This window comes from Macaca mulatta, chromosome 5 (genome assembly GCF_049350105.2).
Source record: "Macaca mulatta isolate MMU2019108-1 chromosome 5, T2T-MMU8v2.0, whole genome shotgun sequence".
In the NCBI taxonomy this organism is placed as follows: Eukaryota; Metazoa; Chordata; class Mammalia; order Primates; family Cercopithecidae; genus Macaca; species Macaca mulatta.
The window spans coordinates 167,836,727-167,859,375 of NC_133410.1; the positions used below are offsets into that span (position 1 = coordinate 167,836,727).

The 22,649-nt window shown below is 35.3% G+C and overlaps 1 protein-coding gene across 17 annotated transcripts in view; it reads left to right on the forward strand.

Moving 5' to 3' along the window:
* RAPGEF2 (Rap guanine nucleotide exchange factor 2) overlaps positions 1–22,649 on the forward strand; it is a 486,440-nt gene that overhangs the window by 418,599 nt on the left and 45,192 nt on the right. For all 17 annotated transcript variants that reach the window (XM_078002396.1, XM_028848850.2, XM_015139431.3 and 14 more), the window contains one exon: positions 12,523–12,654. In XM_078002396.1, the coding sequence (XP_077858522.1) occupies positions 12,523–12,654 (132 nt within the window). The remainder of the gene's footprint in view (positions 1–12,522; positions 12,655–22,649) is intronic.

The following is a 22,649-nucleotide window of genomic DNA, read 5'->3' on the forward strand; positions in this document are numbered from 1 at the left end:
TTCCATAGTCTTTATTTTGTGTATGTGTGTAGAATTGGTTCATGTTAAAATGAGGAAAATCTTTTGTGCAACATTACCACCGTTGCTGATATTTAAAATGTGTTGAATTATTGACTCGTACATTGTGAGCTCCCAAAACCCTTCAGTGGCTTCCCACCTCATTCAGGGTAAAATCCAAACTCTTTACCATAGCTCCCCACATAATTTCACTCTTGAATATCTCTCTGCCCCAGTCCCTCTCCTTGTCAGAGCTTGTGCTGACCTCGCTATTCCTAAAACATGCTAATGCCACCCCCAGCTTGGGCTTTTGATCTTAGTGTCCTTGTTCCTGAAATGCCTGCTACTCACATGTGCTTCTGCAGGGGTCAAGCCTTCATTCCATTCATATCTTGTACTCAGATGTTACCTGAGCAGGGAGACCTTTCACCCCCTATATCCTGGATCCTACTTAATTAATTCTCTAATCACTACTATGTGATGTTCTTATTTTTTTGATGGCCTTCCCCCAACTTCCTACTCACTCCCCAACACAGACACAGAAATGCTAGGATATAAAGTCTATGGAATCAGAGTTTTGAGTACATCCACTCTTATTCCTAATGAAATCAAGTTTACTTCCATTTTTTTGAAAGACTACAGCATAAATTTCAAAAGAAGTATTTATTCTCAAGTGGTCAGCCTATTCAGTAAATTTTTTGAGTCATCAAAATCAAACAGTCAAGTAGGTGGCTTCTAGACCTAATTTTTCACATAACCTATGAAGCAGCACTTTTAAAAACAAGTAGTTTTTCGGAAGCCTTATAGTTTCATCATAGAATATTTGTGTATTGAAATTTGGGTAGATATTAGTGCTCTCCAAATTAGAGGGCACTGAACAACTCCATATATTTCATACTGTCTTTGGTTCATAAGATAATCTAATACTTTGTTGATTTTGTTCTTAAGTTACATAAACAGCACAAGAATTTTTCATAATATATTTAATGATTATATTCCTTTGACTTAGTGATATGCTAGATTTATCTCAACTTTACACAAAGACAAATATGAAGTATACTTAGCAATGTATTATATATTAATATATGAAAATGTTATATACAAAGTTTGTGTGCTTATATACTTTGTATGCATGTCTGTATATTTAATGAAGATGATATAATTAAAATTATTCCTTTGGGAAATAAGTGAGAGCATTAAAAAAGAGAAAACAATTTTCTCGTCTTAATATAACATCTTAGGTCATCCCTTGCTATCTAGTCACCGTTTATCACATCGGTTTCTTTTCGTCTTTGCTGGATGCAGTACTTATCACAACTTGACAGTTTCTTGTTTGTTATTTAATTATTTGTCCCCACCCACTAGTTGTAAGATGCATGACAGCATGGGCTTTATTTTACTCATTGCTATATTTAGCAAACTCGGAATAGTGTCTGGCCTACTGGTTTTCAATAAATGTTGTTTGACTAGTTAATTGAAAAGTAAATGAACTGTCGTGTTTATTTTATCCAAACTGCACACAATCCCGTGAAATAAGTCACATGTTATCAGAGTCCTGCCTACTTCTTCATAAGGCATTTAGACTTTCACTGTGGAACATTTTTCAGTCATAGGTCGCAAAAATGATCCTAGTATTTGTTTAGGGTGATGATAGCTATTGTACCAAACAAAACAAAATATAATGGTTCAAACACAATAGATTTGTTTTAAAGTCTCTTTTTCATAAATCTGATGTTGTTCTTGATCAATGGACAAATTCCTTCTAGATAGTAGTTCAGGGGTGCAGGCCCTCTCCATTTTTTGGCTCAGTTGTCTTTAACCTTCAATGCAAAGCTTGCGTTTTCTTCCAGTGGAGACTCTCTTTAATGGAAAGGGTAAGATCATGGAGAGTCTCATGTGGAAGGTTGTTATGAGTAAGATATAGAAGTGGCATAATCACTTGTAATTGTTTGTACTCTAGTGGTTTGAACTCATTTATATTGGCACTTACGTAACTGGAAGGGAGGTTGGGAAATGTAATCTAGCAATGTACTCAGCAAGAGGGCACTGGTGAATAGCTAGCCAGTCTCAGCCATGCTACTGTATGTAGATCTAAGTTCATTTGCATTTAGGTGTAAGATAGCTTTATAAGTTTTGAAGAGTTAAAAATTAATTATGGATTAATGTTTTTAATTCTGTGTAAGGCCTCCTTCCCAAACCCAACCTTTTTTTTCACAAATAAGGCAGCTTAGAATCCTCCATGGATCCCATAGGAATCTTTTTTCTTTGATTTTAAACACTCATTTCCCAAACTCCATACCCCATTGAGCATTTCTTCAGCTGGGATAACTAAGTGCAGTCTCTTTGGAGCTCATCAAAGTTGTTGTCTAATTGGTTGTAGAAACCATCTTCTGATAGTACCAGCAGCTACCTCCCTCTCCAGGGATTGCTGCTTCCATAGCACCAGTCCCACTAGGTTCTGGAAAACAAGAGACCGAGAACTCAAGTTTTAGTAATTGTAGAATATTACCAGTATTTCTATATTAATTAGTGTTACAGTCTAGATGGTATGATTGCATGATTTGCTTATAGTTGATAAACGTAGATTTTGGAGCCTGTTACTGAGGGTTTTGGACGAGCCACTTAAGCTCTGTGAACTTCCGTTTCTTATCTCCTTCCTTCCTTCCATCCGTCCGTCCTTCCATCCTTTCGTCTCACTCTGTCACCCAGGCTGGAGTGCATTGGCATGGTCTTGGCCCACTACAAACTCTGCCTCCCGGGTTCAAGCTATTCTCATGCCTCAGCCTCCCAAGTAGCTGGGAGGTGCATGCCACCATGCCCGGCTAATTTTTGTATTTTTAGTAGAGGCGGGGTTTCACCATGTTCGTCAGACTGGTCTGAAACACCTGACCTCAGGTGATCCAGCTGCCTCGCCGTCCCAAAGTGCTGGGATTACAGGCGTGAGCCATCGCACCCGGCCTGAGCTTTCATTTCTTCGGCAATGAAGTGCAACATCTGGGTTCTTCATAGGTATTAGAACAAAGAGACAATGTATGAAACATTCATTGCATTGCCTGTTACACAATACATGCCCCCTCGCCCCAAAGCAATCTAACATTAAGAGAAAATATACAGAGGACTTTGGAATTTAAAACAGATGAAATACTACCCAGAACATGACTTTTAAATCACCCAACTCAGTGCCAACAGTTGCTGTGTTTTTCATTGAAAGTTCTTGGACTGGTAATCTAGAGAATTTTTTGGAATCTCCCAGAGGGATTCGTGCTTTTCAAATGAGTCGTCGTTGATGGTTGAAAATGAATTGAAAAGGAAAAGGAATTATATGCAGAGTGCATGCCTGTGTACGTGCATTTGTGTGCGTGTGTGTGTACGTATGTGTATTTGAAGTGAGAATAGTGTGGCTGTCACTTGAAATCCATCATAAAACTGTTTATTAACAGGCAACAGGACATTTCATTTGGCCATATATACATTAATCAACTACCTTCGTGTTTCTATGGAAACTTGTATAAACAGTTGGATTGTACTGTTTGAGGTCTCAAATAAACATTTCCATTTTGAAAAAAAGACAGTTATCTTTTCAATGACACTTTCAATGGTTCTAATAATAATTCTGCTATTATTCTTGATGCCATATATCTCAGATATCTTTCTTAAAGTGATAGAATTCATTGACTAGCTAGCATAAGTGAGAGAGAGAGAGCACGCGCAAGAGAGCGTGTGCACACACATAGTATTTTTTCTGACCTTCAAATGTTGGGGAAATTATATATAAGACAAGGTTTTGTTTCCATCAAAATCAACTATCAGAAAATAAGTCACCTTAATCTTCTATATAATGAAGTTCTCTCTCAATTTATTGTTTTTAAACAAGAATGTACTTTTTCCATAAGGAAAATAAATCAGAAATGACCTCAAGCGATCTTAGCTTGGAATGTTTGTAAGAGTCACATGATGGCATTGGTATAAGGGAGTTAAAGAAGTTTTACGTAGATTTAATAATGAGTCCTGAAAATATGATCTCAAAATTGCAGTTGCTGGATATTACCATAAACATTGTAAAGATCAATTTATAAAGCAAAAAGTAAATGATTGTCGTTGTAAAGAACTTGCAAGAAAAATGAAAAATCAGCTTCACTAATGTTGTACAGCACTATGTCATGTATAGACACATCACTACCTTAAACAAATTAGAAGGAATGTAAACTCAATTGGATGACTCAAAAAGTGAGTCAGCTTTGCAAATGTCAAAGTCATTGATGTTAGAGATGCAGATGTAAAGTTTCGTGAGAGCGAGAAATTATTTACAATTAATATTTTATTTTCCATGTGATTTTGAAATTTGTATTACACTAGTAAGTTGACATAAATAGCCATTTGATTGTTTCATTGATATCCATGAGAATTTTCAGGTCAGTTATTAAATTAATAAATATATTTAAGTTTAATGCTTAAGTGTGTGCTCCCTAGCCATTTGTCTGGGGCTGCCATCTGTTTCCATCACCTTTTTGCTGTGTGATCTTGATGCAAGTCACTTTTCTGCATCTGAGGTTTCCTCCTACATAAAATAGTCCTACTAATACCTACTTTGTAAGAGTGTTGTTAAAAATTAAGTGAGCTAATATATGCAAGTACTTAGAGTAGGGCCTGGCACATAGTAACTGGTGTACAGGTAATCTAATTTTGTTATCTTTGGAAAAATGGGGCAAAGCTTCACATTTTGAAATACATGATACTTAGATCATGCAGTTTCTCATCACCCGGAAGTATTCCTCTCTGCCATTTTGAAGTGAAGTTCATACAGGTTTCCTTTCTACTCAGTGCTTTCTTTCAACATTCAATGGAAAAACCCTTCTAAAAGTATTTGCTTTGAAACATTAGTCACCTTGTGACAGACAGTCTCTTTTCAACCAGTTCACTAATTCTGATTATTTATTTTCCTCATCGGGGTCCCAAGTGTGTTTAAAGTGTCCCCATTTCATACATGTAAGAATTAATTCCTTTCTGCCTTGGGAGAGGGCTAGAGTACCATATTTCAGTAGCTGATTCCACCACATAAAGATATATATTTGGACAGCAAGCCATGTGAAATATTCATTGTATAAGCCACATCTTATCAAGCCTTCTCTGTTACAACTCTCTCTAAAACATTATCATAATATAGGAAAGTAGCAAGGAACATTTGAAATACATCCCCTCCCCCACCCCCAAAAAAACACACAACACAGTGGTGTTTCTGTTCAGACTGTCCTCTGAGAGGTGGTGTGCTCCGTATGGCAGGAGCAAAGTTTTATGGTTTTACCATACTTAGTTTGTAGCATATGTCTGTGCCAAATACGTACTATTTTCGAGGCTTTTGCAGTCAAATATAATAAGGCAATACACATAAAAGCACAAAACTACCCAAGTTGTTATCACTTTGAGAGAATTCTAAACTACAGAAACTTGAATATTTATAAAAGAGAGTAATTGAGCTATAAGCATATCATGACAATGAGGTTATTTAGTTTGCAAAATTTATTATGGTATTCCAAGCAGTGAGTTCCTCTCCATATAAATACATGATTTATTTAAAAGGTAATACGTAGACTTTTGGGGAAATACGTAGTAAGTGAACTACCGTAATGGTAGTTTTAGGTATGACCCTGTCAAAACAAGTCATTTGGTTGGCTTCTTTGTTTCCACGGAATTTGAAAAATATCTGGCCTAACGTGGTGAAGGATGTTGAATGGAAAAATGACAGAAGAAATGAGAAGGAACAGAGAGGCGTATGTAAGGTAGATTATTTGGACGACAGTGATTATTTCATTTGATCACTCTCTTATGTTACAGTCATTTCATAGAAGAAACTGAGGTACACAGAAGTTAACTGACTTGCCCAGGTTTGCTTGACTTAGGAGGTAGTTGAACAGAAGATAAATCCATATATGGCTAACATGAGGCTTCTGTCTTCTGAGCCTGGTAGGAAGCTGGAAGAATGTTAAGTTCTTACAAATTGTTAATTTTGGCAGTTTTCTCCAGTAGATAAAAGCAAATACATTTTTGCAGAACTATTCTTATAAAGCATAGTTATATCAACTCCTTAAAAACTCTACCTGTAGTTTAATCAGAAAAACATTAGGCCTTATCAGTTTATTAAGTTATTAACTCATGACAGATTTAGAAAACTTTTGTTTCCTGACATTATATACATTTATTAGCAAAATAAATTGTATATTTTACAAAAATCTTTCTCTTTGCTTTGTGGAATACTGATAGATGAAGCCTTCAAGGATGGGTGTTGTATCTAGGGTGTATATAAAGGGATTATGAGAGGAGTCAAAATTACTATGGTAAATAATATTTAAAAGTCCAAATGTTTACTTTTTCTGGTGTTCTTAAAGAGATAGGATTCAAAGAAATAAAAGTTGATCAGATTATAAACTGGTCTTTAAAATGAGCTACTAAAAAATTTCCTGCCTCATCAAGCTGCATGTAGAAACAAGTCAAAGAGTGTCAGAACTAGTAGTACCTGAAAAGATAGTAGCAGAAAGGGAAAAAAAAAAAGAAGACAATGTGGGTGTGTATGTGTGTGCCTGCCTAGAGAAAGAGAAACAATATGAATGGCTTTTAAAACAACTTGAGCTCCAGAGGGAGTGAAAGATAGTGTCTATAGCTGGGTGACTTTGGCCATAAAAGCCCTTTCTGGGAATAGCTCAATAATCCATTGGCATCTAGGCTTAGATTCCAGCTACAGGAACGTGAATTTGGAAAGGACCTGTGCCTTGCAGAATCTGGTCCGTGACGATCTATACTTAACACTTGTTTAGTCATTTCTGTGTGCCAGGCACTTCTCTAAGTCCTTCACACCCATTTATTTATTCAGTCCTCACAACACAGGCTTTCAATAAATGATGGATGAATGCTGAATGAAAATATAGTATGCTTTATTTTTTACAAATACCTCAGAGAAAAATAGAAAATATGTCTAGGAATATACTGACTCCACCTTGTAGAGATTAAAAGCATGAACATAAAGACTCAAAACTCTTAACAATGATATGGGGAGAGCAGTGTTCATTTGGGTAAATTCTGAGTGATGCATCTTAATATAAAGTTACTTTTAGTCACTAAGTGTGATATTTAATTTAAGTAGTTTTATTCAAGGTAAGATGCCCGGGAAGATTGACTAGATTCCAGTGGTCATCACCCCAAACGTTGTGCATTCTGTTGTAACTGTTACTTAAAGTGGTTCCAAGATTAGTTTGGAAAATTATCAGTTAAATACATTTCAGTCAATAGACAGTATTTTTTTGTTTTTAACTGTTGGATTTCTCAGCAGTCCTAAGATGATGATGATAGGTATCTTGGAGCATGAAACTCTCTTTTACATATAAAAAAAAAAAAGGAGAATAAGCCTCTGTTGATAATAAAATTCCACAAAATTCATCCCCAAAACTTGGGGATCTAGTACCACAGATGCTGGGCTATATCAGTAATTAATTCAGGATGGAAAGGAAGAAGAAGGGCAGCCACCCTTGTTTGTACTGCACTGTCACCAACTTTAGGTATTTTACCAATTTAACTTTTTTTTTTTTTTTACTTGTTATTACTTATTTACTTATGAGTATTTACTTATTGGTATCAGAGACTTCAAGGCATCCATACTCATTGTCTTTATGTTCAAGGTAGAGTTCATTTATTAGCTAGTGATTTTATAAATGCCAACCATTAGATTAATCAGTGATTATCAAATTCCTATTTATATATTATAGAGACTTAAATAATATGTAGAATTTATTTTTTCAAAGCTAATTATGGTAGCATCTGTTTGTCCTACATAATAAAACAACAAAAAATTATTAAACAAATGATACCAAGGTTTTATGAAACTGTGATTAATTTTAGATTTATGCTTATATAAAGTATTACTTCCTGTGTGCCGGGCGCTTCTCTAAGTCCTTCACACCCATTTATTTATTCAGTCCTCACAACACAGGCTTTCAATAAATGATGGATGAATGCTGAATGAAAATATAGTATCCTTTATTATAATACTTATATAAAGTATTATATAAAGTATTACTTTATGTACTTTAATACTAATATAAATACTTTATTACTTCATATATGCATAAACCTAAAATTAATATTATCTGATTTAAATATAATATATAATTAATATAATCTAAGTCTGATTTAAGAACCTGATTTAAATATTACCCTTGTTTCTTATGTATTTAGCAGTGTTTGTAGTTAAACTGTGATTCAACCATTTGCCTAAGAGTAGTTTATTAAAATTGTGATTCACAGGTGGTGTTTTTTAGGACTATAGGTTGCTTGTTCCAGGAACAAAAAAAATTAAGCAGTAATATATTTATATAATCAAATATTAAAATAAATATTTAAGTGATAAAAATGAAAAATATAGGTGAAAAGATTCCTTTGAATTGTGTTCTTAATGAATTGTTGGAAAATACATTGGTATTAAAATTACATAAAATGTGTTACTTTCTCATTTAATTAACTTAATTATTGATTTTATTCAGGTAATTACTGTATATTTCTAGCTTTATAAATTTTTTTTTTGAACAGAATTTGTTATAAATGGTGGCTGCAGTTGCAAGATAATTCACAACTTCAATTTAATCTGTAATTTAAATAGCATACTGATACATAGTAATTTAAATTGGCACTGGGTCAAGCTTAGAAAAAGTTTAGAGTCAGGGATGCTTGCTGTCATGTTGTGCCTTTCTTGTATATATTCCTCAGATCTCTGTTGCCCTGATGCCCTTGGGTTTAAATATGGGCATCTGCCCCTGTGTCTGCCTCCTGACTCTTAACCCCTACATGGTTTATTTGCCTCCTAGAAACTCCATTTTTCCTAGGCATGGGCTCAGGCCTCTATTCCATTAGAGTGTCATGGCAGAGCCAAATCAGTGCATTTCAGTTTCTTTCCTTATGGGAACACCTTTTGTAACATCTCCCATTCCATAACTTGACTGATGTGTATTGTCAATAAAATTTAATAATAATGCCAGATGTGGTGACTCATGCCTGTAATCCCAGCACTTTAGGAGGTTGCGCAGGTGGATCACTTGAGGCCAGCAGTTTGAGACCAGCTTGGCCAACATGGTGAAAGCCTGTCTCTGCTTAAACAAATAAAATAAATAAATAAATAAATAGCCGGGGTGGTGGGCACCTGTAATCCCAGCTTTTTGGGAGGCTGAGGAAGGAGAATCGCTTAAATCCAGGAGGTGGAAGTTGCAGTGAGCTGAGATTGTGCCACCACACCTCACCCTGGGCAACAGAGCAAGATTCTGTCTCCAAAAAAAAAAAAAAAAAAAAAAAAATTAATAATAGTATTGTGATCCTAATTGGTGGGAAAAGATTTTAAGGTTTTTTTGAACATGGCATCTATTCTTACATATCTCATATTAAAAGGTATTTAATTAATGCTAATTTATATATGCATTTACTTTAATGTATCATTATTTCATGCCATTCTGCAAAGAACACAGATAGTGGAGAGAAAGAGATAAAAACAATGTTTGCAGTGGCTCACACCTGTAATCCCAGCCCTCTGAGGAGGGAGGATTGCTTAAGGCCAGAAGTTTGAGACCAACCTGGGCAACATAGAGAGACCCTTTTTTATTACTTGCAAAAAATTTTAAAATTAGCTGGGCATGGTGGCATGTGCCTGTGGTTCCAACTACTCAGGAGGCTGAGGTGGAAGGATCACTTCAGCCCAGGAGTTTAAGGCTATAGTGAGCTATGATTGTGTCTCTACATTCCAGCCTGGACAGTTGAGGAAGTCTGTGTCTTTAAAATAAAAATAAAAATAAAAAACATTTATTTTCTATTGTTTGTAACACCTGTCACACAGTGAATTTGGAGGTAGTAGAGGTTTAGAGTTAGGAATGTCTTACTTATCTTGATATTCTCTGCCCCTAGCAGAGTGTATGACACGGCAGATATTCAATAAGTATTTATTAAATATAATTGAATTTTTAAAAGCAAAAATATTTCTCTTTTGACAGTCTTATGGTTCTGGGCCTAACATTTCCATGTAATTCTGATATTTGTGACTGTAAGTAGGCACAAATGAATAGATTGTGGTATCTAAAAGCTGGATAAATGTCTCTTCTGTTAGGTTTGGAGCTCTTACAGCTCCTAGTGCTCTCCATACAGTGAATTCTTAGTCAGGGAAGATGACCAGATGATGGATTCTAAAGAGAAGAGAATTCTGTGAGACCTGAATAAATAAAGTGTAAAAATTCATTAGATTGGCCGGGCGCGGTGGCTCAAGCCTGTAATCCCAGCACTTTGGGAGGCCGAGACGGACGGATCATGAGGTCAGGAGATCGAGACCATCCTGGTTAACACGGTGAAACCCCGTCTCTACTAAAAAATACAAAAAACTAGCCGGCCGAGGTGGCGGACGCCTGTAGTCCCAGCTACTCGGGAGGTGGAGGCAGGAGAATGGCGTGAACCCGGGAGGCGGAGCTTGCAGTGAGCTGAGATCCGGCCACTGCACTCCAGCCTGGGTGACAGCGCGAGACTCCATCTCAAAAAAAAAAAAAAAAAAAAAATTCATTAGATTGTTTTATCTTCATTTGACACATTAATTAAAAAAAAAAATACACTATGTGGCATGTCAACCTGAGTCATGTCTGCAAAAGATAATCAATAGAAATCAGTTTATTGTTCTCTCATTACATGTATTGATTGATGCCTTTTAACATCTCTAAGCCATAGAGTAATGTTTCCCCAGTTGCCTTCTGCAGTAAGTGACTGAATTAAATGGAAGAGTAGCTAAGACAATGAAGGGTCTCTATCCTGCCTATTATTTATTTTAATATCTGATCACCATCTATTTAGCTACATGTAAAATTATAGTCATTAATACATATCTGTAAACTTGTATCTTGGAATTGTTCCTGAAGAAGTCCTGCAAATATTTCACTATTCTACATTATGAATGAAACATATAAATTCTGAATTTAGAGGTATTTGCCTATCCCTTACAGATAAGTTGTTATTCTCCTAAATATTACATATTTTACAACATCTTCAATTACCAGTTTCTTTATAAACACTGTTAATAAGATAGGTTTGCGATTATTTCACTTCTCCAAGCTCCCTCAACAAATAGATTTTTCTCCATTTATTTGGCATCTAATTATATGCCCCTATGAAGTTCATGTTTAAATCTTCCCTTTGTATGCCTCGTATCCCATAAAGTTATTATTTCTAAACAGATTGTATGTAAATATTGTTCAATATAATTCACTTAAGGTAGAGGGGGTATAATCCATTCAGAAAGTAGGTCTGAATTAATATGGGATATAAATACATTTTGCCTACTTGGAGCTCTGAAGTATCAAAATCCATTGAGCATTGTCACAAATCCGAACTGTCTCCCTTGTGAGGCCTACTCTAAACTATGCCCTAACATTTTGGAGGGGGAGAGGGAATGAGCCTCAAAAGGTAGATGGGAGTATTACTAAGGTTAACATTTATTTAAGTTTTAACAGTTAGTCCTTATATTTATAACTATTCACCAGCTAAATAGGATCAATATGCAGGAAAAAGGGAGTGTTATCAGTATTTCATGATGCTAGTTAACATGTATTTTGAAATGCTGTTTAATAGCTCAGTAGTATAATATGTGATATTATAGATAAATAGAATGCCTTTTTTATTCAAAAGAATTGGTAATAACTGATAAGAGTGTAAGATTCTTCAGAACATTACATCTGTTTTCTTAGATTCTCACATGACTAGGGCATAATAAGAGAAAAGAGACTCAGTAAATATTTGTCAAATATGCCATTGTATGAGTGGGTTTTTTTAAATGCATTTTCTCTGGTATATAAGGGATGCAGAACACATAAAAGATGCTTAGTGAATGTGTTTATTTTAATAGAGACTGTTTTTATTTAAACATGAACATGTAGAAAGTTGATATTTATGTATATGAGTATAGATAGGTAAGTGTTGTCCATAACTTTTTCAAATCTAAGATCTTTGATGGCATTCTTCTCTCTTCTTTGTAGAGCCTAGTACAGTTGCTTGTATGGCAGTATACTTCATCAATTCTAAGATGCTCTCTTTTTTCTTAACCTTTAAACATCATTTGGGTATAAAAGAAGCTTAAATGTGTCTTCTTGTTTAAACTGCTTTTTGCCACAAAGTTACATTTGTGATGGCTAATAAATAGTAGTAGCCTAATTTGCTCATTGATGTGTGATTGGAAAATTTTAGCTAACTAAATTAAATACCCAAGTTTATCTTAATCACCAGACCCACCTATTTAAAGCATTGAATTAGTGTTATTTAAGGCTTACTGTGTGCTCATACACTTTAAAAATTATTATGTGATTTTTGGTAAATAAGACAATATTTAGTAATTTGTGAATGTGGAAAATGAATACCATTTTTACTTCAATGGGATAGAATAAAATATGATATTTTAATTTTAAAATGTCTTCTTGGAGTTCTTGATTCAGATTGTAATCCTAGTTTTTCCTGCTCCTTCCATAGCTTCCTGCAGATTTCACAAAACTGCATCTTACTGACAGTCTCCACCCACAGGTGACCCACGTTTCTTCTAGCCATTCAGGATGTAGTATCACTAGTGATTCTGGAAGCAGCAGTCTTTCTGATATCTACCAGGTAAGAGACTGTTTTCCTTGTCATTTGCTTCATTTTCATTTATTCCAAGACATTTTAAGGTTCTCAGCTGATAGAATCTATAAAGTAAATACGTGTGTGTATATTACATGTGCATGTATGTACAAAAAATATTAATGTTTATTTAACATATGTCATTTTTAGGGTGTAGAACTGTCTAATTGTACTGCCTCTGCTATTATGAGTTACCAAAGTGTTTATTTTTTTATTTGTATAAAATATATGGGGTAAAAGTGTAAAATTTTTGCTTGGATAGATTGCATAGTGGTGAAGTCAGGGCTTTTAGGTTATACATCACCCCAATAACTTACATGGTGCCCATTAAGTAATTTCTCATTATCCACCCCCTACTCTCTCATGCTCTGAGTCTCCACTGCTTATTCCATACTCTGCATCCATGTGTAAACATTATTTAGCTCCCACTTGTGACTGAAAATGTGGTATTTGTCTGTCTGTGTCTGACTTATTTCAAATAAGATAGTGGCCTCCACTTCCATCCATATTGCTGCAAAAGTCATGATTCATTTTTTTATGGCTGAATAGTATTTCATTGCGTATATGTACTGTACTTTATTCGGTCATCCATTGATGAACACTTTGGTTGATTCTGTATCTTTGCTATTGTTAATAGTGCTGCAAGACACATACAGGTACAGGTACCTTTTTGATATAATGATTTATTTTCCTTTGGGTAGATACTCAGTCATGAGATTGGTAGATTGAATGGTAGTTCTCTTTTTAGTTCTTGGAGAAATCTCCATACTGTTTTTCATCAGAGGTTGTACTAGTTTACATTCCCACCAGCTGCATGTTATTGTTCTCTTATCTCCACATCCTCATCATCTGTTACTATTTTTGTCTTTTTCATGACAGCCATTCTGACTGGTGAAAGATAGTATCTCATTGTGGTTTTCATTGGCGTTTCTCTGATGATTACTGGTATTAAGCATTTTTTCATATGTCTGTTGGCTATTTGTATGTCTTCTTTTAAAAATGTCTATTCATGTCCTTTCCCCACTTTTTAATGGGATTATTTTGTTGTTGTTGTTGTTGTTGTTGTTGTTGTTGTTGTTGTTGTTGTTATTCAGTTGTTTGAGGTTCTGGATATAAGTCCCCAGTAGGATGCATAGTTAGCAAATATTTCTCCCATTCTACAGATTATCTGTTCACTCTGTTGATTATTTCTTCTACTGTGCAGAAGCTTTTTAGTTTAATTAAGTCCCATTTGTCTGTTTTTGTTGTCTGTGCTTTTGAGGTCTTAGTCATGAATTATTTGCCTAGACCAGTGTCCAAAAGAATTTTCCCTAGATTGTCTTCTAGTATTTTTATAGCTTTTGGTCTTAAGTCTTCAATCCGTTTTGAGTCGATTTTTTTATATGCTGAAAGATAGGGGTCCAGTTTCATTATGCTGTGTATGGCAACCCAATTTTCCCAGCACCATTTATCAAAAAGGGTAGCTTTTCCCCAGTGTATGTTCTTGGCTTTGTCAAAGATCAGTTGGCTGTACATATGTGACTTTATTTCTGGATTCTTTATTTTGTTCCATCGATCTATGTACCTACTTTTATACCAGTATCATGCTGTTTTGGTTATTATAACCTTGTAGTGTAATTTGTTCTTTTTGCCCAAGATTGCTTTCACTATTCAGGCTCTTTTGTGGTTACATATGTACTTTAGGATTTTTTTTTTTTTTCTAATTCTGTGAAAAATGATGCTGGGATTTTGATAGGAATTACATTCAATCTGTATATTGCTTTAGGCAGTAAGGTCATTTTAGTGATATTAACTCTTTCAATCCATGAGCATGGGATGTTTTCTCATTGTGTCATCTACAATTTCTTTCATCAGTATTTTGTAGTTTTCCATGTAGAGCTTTCACCTCCTTGGTTGAATATATTCTAGGTTTTTTTTTTTTTTTGGTAGCTCTTGTAAATGAGATTGCTTTCTTGATTTTGTTCTCAGCTAGATTGTTATTGGTGTATAGAAATGCTACTGATTTGTACACATTAATTTTACATTCTGAAACTTCCCTGAATTCTTTTATCAAATCTAAAAATTTTTTGATGGAGTCTTGAGGGGTTTCTATATATAATGAGATCACTCCGTCAGTGAACAGGGATAATTTCACTTCCACTTTTCCATTTTGGATGCCTTTTATTTCTTTCTCTTGCCTAATTGCTCTGGCTAGGACTTAGAATACTATTTTGAATAGGAGTGGGAAAGTGGGCATCCTTGTTACAGTTCTTATAGGGAATGCTTTCAACTTTTCCCTGTTGAGTGAGATGTTGGCTGTAGGGTTGTCTAATATTACAAGTTTTTTCTTATTAAAGTCCATACTGAGTGTGACAAAAGGAAGGGCCTATTCAGAGTGGACCATTGAATTATCTTCCTTGTGTTTTTTAAAAATTACCTTTAGATTTAGTATCTGCTTAAAATAAATTTTTATGATACTGATGGATAGAAAATAAGCCAGAGCTGTGGGATTCCAAAAATGTTTTTAAAACAAAATAATTTTAATTCTTAAGAAATATTCTATTAGCTTTGAATATGCAAAGTTAGGAAAAGAGACTGAAATATACACAAAAAATCCTTATTTGGGCCTTCAAATACATTCTACTACTATTGGATTGTATATGGTTTCAAGCAAAATAACATTATTCTTACTTTACAAAGAATAACTCTTGGCTTATTAGGAACTGTGGCATGAAAAAGCCATAAAAGTAACTTTCTTTAGAGACAATATAGTTATGAAGGATCATTGCTGTATTTAGTCAGTGACGTTTTTATTTTTTTAATTATTGAAAGTTAGTCAACAATTAAGAATACCATCAATACAAGACATACTCGTTTAGGTCCTGAATTTAGTAGATCTTGGAAAATAATTTTATTTTAAAGAGACAGTATACTAGTTATATACTTTTCTCAGTTTACTTCCACATCACATACACACAAACACACCATTTATTCTGAAAGTTGATTTTTCTAAACATGTATCAAAGAGTTCCCGTGTGTAAAACAATCAACAGTATACATAAAAGCTGTACTTTAGCTTATATTAATTGAAATATTATGGCAGAGCCTTTGTCCTCTAAACTTTGAATTATTATTATACATATTGAAAATCTATAGTGAGAATACAGCTTGAGGTTACAACAGTTATCACTGTTCTCATCAGATAAATACAAGCTTGGATGAAACTCCTAAAAGGTAAATCTGTTAAGAGAATGAAGTAACTTGTTTGGCCAGGTGCAGTGGCTGATGCCTGTAATCCCAGCACTTTGGGAGGCCAAGACAGGCAGATCACTTGAGGCCAGGAATCTAAGACCAGCCTGGCCAACATGGTGAAACCCCATCTCTACGAAAATACAAAAATTAGCCAGATGTAGTGATGCATGCCTGTAGTCCCAGCTACTCAGGAGGCTGAGGCACGAGAATCTCTTGAGCCTCAGAAGTTGTCACAGCAGTGAGCCGAGATCTCCCCACTGCACTCCAGCCTGCGGGGCAGAGCGAGACTCCGTCTCAAAAAACAAAAAAGTAACTTGTTTGTATAATTGATTGAGGCATATTCTGAGGGGAATTCTAGTCATATGTGCTTTTACCTTGAATAGGCTGGATAAGTACATGAGGAAATGCAGATGGTACTTCTTCTGCCCCTGGTTATCGTCTGAATGTCTGTGAAACCAGAGTGTAGGTGAGAGTTCCTAATTACTCTAACTTAGTTGGAGCTTGCAGCCTGCTATCTGGCTTTATCTTTGGGTGTAGATGAAGAAGAGGATCCCTGTGCATATCATTATAGTTGATTGTCAAAGCTATTTGTTTCAAATTTGATGACAGGCATATAGCCTGTAAGTATGTATCCATCATAAGGAAAAATCCATAGATGTATCTAAGGATCTAGTTATTGGCTGTGCAAAACTTAACATTTAGTAGAGATTTTCAGTAGACCACTTCTATTATCTTTGAATCAGAACTTAAAATGAGAAGTCTGACATGCACCTGGTTCAACTTCCAAATTTACATTTGAATCCTCTGCTTCTCTCCTGTGAATCAAGCATCCAGTTTATTCTTGAACAATTCCAAGGGTGAGCAACTTTCTCCCGCAGCAGCCCATTTAATCTTCATACAGTTCTGATTTCAGAGGTCTCCTGTCACATTGAAGTGAGAATAAACGCTCACGAGATGGACACAGATTGAATTTGAATGCTGTACACCAGGGAGATATGGATAGAATAATGTTGCTGAGATGGTGGGAAGAGAGGAATTTGTGAGTGAATTCTTAGTCATTCATAATGACTAACCTTTAGAGAAGAAACACTCCTCTGTTTTAACAGGGACACATCCTGGGGAGTTTAGGAGTTGAGGGAGTTCCTGTCTTAGACTTCTGTTTTCTCTCGGAAGAGTTGAGTTCATTTGTTGAGAGTGAGAGGGTTGGCAGGTAGAGAGTTTTAAGGAGAGAGAAGTTTTGAAATAATAGTTGCAGAGAGTAGGAGAACAAATTGACCAGAGAAATGGAGACTGAATTGAGTTAGTGCCCTCAAATATAAAGTGATTTCTCTGCTCTGTTAAGTAATTTTCTCCACAGTAAGCACAAAGAAAGCAAGGATTTGACTTCACCCAGGACTGAAATTTGTTAAGTGACTGTAATACAAAGACAGGTGGAGCAACAAGGCAAGTGTTTTCTAACTGCAGATCACAGCTTTTGTATGCCTTCTGCCTGGAATGTTTTCCCCTAGCTTGATCCTTTTCAGCCTTTGTTTTCTTTTTTTTTTTTTTTTTTTTTGAGACAGAGTCTCGCTTAGTCGCCCAGGCTGGAGTGCAATGGCGCGATCTCGGCTCACTGCAAGCTCCGCCTCCCGGGTTCACGCCATTCTCCTGCCTCAGCCTCCAGAGTAGCTGGGACTACAGGCGCCCGCCGCCTCGCCCGGCTAATTTTTTTGCATTTTTAGTAGAGACGGGGTTTCACCGTGTTAGCCAGGATGGTCTCGATCTCCTGACCTCGTGATCCGCCCGCCTCGGCCTCCCAAAGTGCTGGGATTACAGGCGTGAGCCACCGCGCCCGGCCTTCAGCCTTTGTTTTCAAGTATCATCTCCTCAGAGTTGTTTCTTTATAACCCTCTGTAAAGGAAATCCTCCATTTTGATTCCTTTCCTGCCTAATCTTTTTGTTTGCTTCCTAGAACACTGAGTGAAACAATTATTACTTTTTATGTTGTCTCTCTGCCTAGTAGAATGGCACCTTCAAGAAGGCAGGGAACTTGTCTGTCTTGTCTCCATTTTTTTTGCTAGAGCCTAGTACAGTGCCAGGAAATTTTAGGCATTCAGTAAAGATGTGTTGAATGAATGTAATTGAAATAATAGACATGGGAGTATAAGCTGGATATGAAAGGAAGTTGAGACAGGAGGTGTGAACACTAGACACAGAAGGTAGTAGAGTCTTGAGCAAAGATCCTTCTTAAGTTGAAAAAAGGTTACCGGAAATAGTTATACAAAAATAGATAGATCAATAGAACAGAGAGTTCCAGCAAAATTGAACTCGTGTAAGGATGTAATATGTGATAGAGGAAACTTCATAAATCAATAAAGTGATGGATCATTCAATAAATGGTCTTTGGAGTTGGGGAATCATTTTGTATTCTCATTTTGTATCGTAATTAAAATAAATTCCTGATAAACTAAAGAGTTAGCAAACAGTGTTTTAGTAAAGGATCAAAACATTTTGTAATCAAAACATCAATTGATATGAAGATTTAAAATCAGAATATAACTAATTTATGCAAATTAGAAAATAGCTCACAATGTTGAAATGTTCAAAGGACAGTAGTAGGTAACTTACAGAAAAGAAAATGCAGATGTCTACACCTTAAGTATTTGAAACATAATAGTAATTGAGCATATAAGGACTTAAATATGAAATTATTCTGCCTATCAATTAGCACAGATTTTCTTACCTAAAGTAAACATTTATAGACATTTTTATATACTCCTTGTAGGATTGTAATTTTGGGGAAGCAACCTAACGATTTACATTAAGAGCTTTAAAAATCGTTCTTCTCTTTTAGGCATATAATATGCATTTAATAAGCAACACTTTTTTGGCAAGTGATTTTAAAGTGCTTACTGATAAAACATGCAGTATTTGATTTTTATTTTAGTTAAATGAATACTTCAGTAGAGCTTTATGGCATAAAAAATTTTTTGTTAATTTTCTTGATTTTTTAAAATAATGTAAAATAAATTGGTTTTAAGAACTGTTCACAATAGCAGAATAGATTTAGTCCCTTTTGATTTAAATAGTGGAGCTTTCAGCATTGATCTGAGCATATTATTTTTAAAAGAATATCACTATTTAAATATTAATGGACAACAAAATCTATGTTAGTCTGTACATGTATAGGAAATTAGACAGGAGTTATTTGGCTAAACCTTTCTCCTTGTTCCTGTAACAAATATATCCAGATAAACTTTTAAATATAAAGCATCTGTTTTAGTGTCTTTATTTAGAAAAAAAGGGCTTAAAGACACACATGAGTCTTAGTAGTGTTATTTGGAGGAAGCTAGAAAACAATAAGTGTTATGTTTAAATGCAAATATGTATTTAAACTTTGTATCTTTTATGACTTAGCAAAGTTGAAAACATTTTATTACTGTATTATGTTTCAACTATTTCTTATAAGACTATTGAGAATGTTGAGCAAAGTGCAGAGTACTTAGTATTTCTTGGTTGGTCACACCTGATTTTGAATCCTAGCCAGTTACTGGGTTTTGTTTTGCTTACATTGAATAACTTATTTAATTTCCTTGACATTTTCTCCTCTGTAAAATAGGGTTAATAATACTAACTTGCTGAATTGATATGAAGATTATTGTTTTAAAACATCAACTTCAGTGCTAGATACATATGATAGTCATTCAATATAGGATCACTATTTTTATAATTGTTGTATGAACCAGTTGGCCAGAATGTGTTGGTGCAGTTAGTCTAAGATACTGTTTTACAAGGAGAGTGCAGCATTTGACAGAATTTTTTGGGATTTTTTGGACAAATTCCACAAATATAAATTGTGTGCAAGGTTCATTGATGGTATGGGGAGAGGTAGAAGGTGTACGAGTACTAAGATGAAGACTGCATCCCCTTGAGGAAGGGACTTTTGATCTACCTTGACACTGGCTTTCTTTCTCCCATGTATGATCCAAAAGCAGTCCTGTGAATAGTAACAAGCTGTATCTACAGTTTACATCGATGATAAGATGGGCTTGTGGAGGTTAAGTGACTTTGCTAAAATCACATCATGAATAGTAGAGGTGAGATTTGGAGCCACGAAACTGAGTTTGTTCACACAGTTAATACTATATTCTAGGCACTCTTCTTAAGTTTAGTACTCCTCCTGGAGACCAGTTTGTGTTCCTCAGTCTCTAAACATCTTGTCCACAAGGCAAGAAATTATGAAATTAGTAGGTCCCTGAAAAGTTATCACATTCTTTTAAAAAGTATGATTTAGGGAATATGTAGTATTTTAAGGTAAAATGGATATTTATTCTAAATAATCTCTAAATTTTTGGTTTAGTAAATGTTATTTTATGAATAGTTTGTTTCTTAAAGCATGGAATGCACATAGAGATAGCAAGCAGCTGTGATCTTTTACATAAAGTGGAAGGTTCCATTTGGGAGAGAGAAATCCAGCTGACAGTTGAAAGTCTTTATGTTCTGCTTAAGACTTAAATATAAATAATTTAAATGATAGTTATTTCTTTGGGGTGGTATAAAATATATTTCATCTTTTCACATACATTAGATGTTTTAAAATTAAAGAAACCTTTAGTTATATAAATTATTATTGAAAATAAAGATTTTTAAAATTTCTGTCTTTGGTAGTGTCCTTCACTCTATGCTAATATTAAAGAATGTTTATATAGAGAACTGATAATATTTTTGAAAATATAAGGTGATGAGTAATAGTCTTCAATGTGAAGATGCAACTAAGGTGAAAATGTGATCATAGCAAGCATTAGCAAATTATATTTCTAGACTTCAGGGTCAGATGCTGGTAACAATGTTGACCTATTTTCTCTAACCAGAACCTTGGCATACTATATCACATCAAGTTCTACTTCAGTTTCCTTATTGAATCTAGCAATGATTCAGTTAACTTTGAGCTTAAATTACGAGATGTGTTTCTGAGTGTGTCACAGTTCTGTCTGTATGGGCTGCTGTGGCTTACTGCTCTCCTGCCTGCAGTATCTCTGCTTATTAATGACCAGGCCATTGAACTTTCATAAACATTAGCTTTTCTGTCTTCAATTATTTTCCCTTTAAGTTTTTTTTAAAAATAATATATGCATTTTAGTTCAGGAAATTGTACCTAAAGAACAGAAAATGTGATTAAAACTCATTGTTAACACATGCTGGTATTATTTCAAAATGTAGGATTAAATCTTATATTCTGTGATATGAACCAGGACTTCACAAAGCTGAAACTTTGTTGATAAGAAAATAGCACAGGCTGGGCGCGGTGGCTCATGCCTGTAATCCCAGCACTTTGGTAGGCTGAGGTGGGCTGATCACTTGAGGCCAGGAGTTCAAGACTGGCTGGGCCAACGTGATAAAATCCCATCTCTCCTAAAAGTACAAAAATTACAAAAATTAGCTGGGTGCAGTGGTACACATCTGTAGTCCCAGCTGAGGCATGAGAATCTCATGAACCCTGGAGGCAGAGGTTGCAGTGAGCAAAGATCATGCCATTGCACTCCAGCTTGGGCAACAGAGCAAGACTCTGTCTCAAAGAAAGAAAGAAAAAAGAAAGAGAGAGAGAGAGGGAGGGAGAGAGGGAGGGAGGGAGGGGAGAGGAGGAAGGGAGAAAGAGAAAATAGCACAATTTATTCTGTAAGTATTAAATTATAGGAAAAGGATAGATCCTTATATAAGCCACATTTGTATTCAGTGAATGTTAAAAAGAGGCAGATTAGATTGCGGTTAAGACTCTGAAGCCAGAATTCCTGGGTTCTAGTCTTGATTCCACAGTTTATCAGCAGCACGACCTTGGAGAAATTATTTCTCTTCACCTAAGTGTTGGAATAATAAAAGTTAATAATGGCCCTTACTTTATAGGGTTGTTTCAAGGATTAAATGACTTAATAAATACATAGCAATTAGAGCACTACCTGATACATTGTTAAGTATTTAGTGTGGCTGGGCGCGGTGGCTCAAGCCTGTAATCCCAGCACTTTGGGAGGCCGAGACGGGCGGATCACGAGGTCAGGAGATCGAGACCATCCTGGCTAACACAGTGAAACCCCGTCTCTACTAAAAAATACAAAAAACTAGCCAGGTGAAGTGGCGGGTGCCTGTATTCCCATCTACTCGGGAGGCTGAGGCAGGAGAATGGCGTGAACCCGAGAGGAGGAGCTTGCAGTGAGCTGAGATCTGGTCACTGCACTCCAGCCTGGGCGACAGAGCAAGACTCCGTCTCAAAAAAAAAAAAAAGTATTTAGTGTTAGCTATAATAAGATGTTTTCAAGATTTTAATATTTCATTTGGAAAAACACGTTCAAGATTGATATAGTTAATATTTAATTGAATTCATTTTTACTGTGCTTAACTGATAAGTGAAGTCTAGGTATATAATGTCAAATAAGATCTATATGATATATACATACATATTGCTGAGATGATAGTCACAAAAGGCTACATAGTGACGTAGAAAGGATAATTGTTCTAGGATTGAGCTAGTCCAACAAAAGAGACCATCTTGAAATGTGTGACTCCAGTGACTTAGAAAATTTGCAACTATCTTGATAACTTGAAATTTGGTGATGTGATCACCTTTGTTGATGAGTGGAAAGAAAGAGCATGTTGCCTCTAAGCATATGGTCTCCTATAGTGTTTCTCAATTTATCGTTTAACATTAGTCATTGGGATAATCTAATTGTTAATGTTTCATTTGCATATGTATCAAGTTACCTTTGATTTGTGGCTCATTT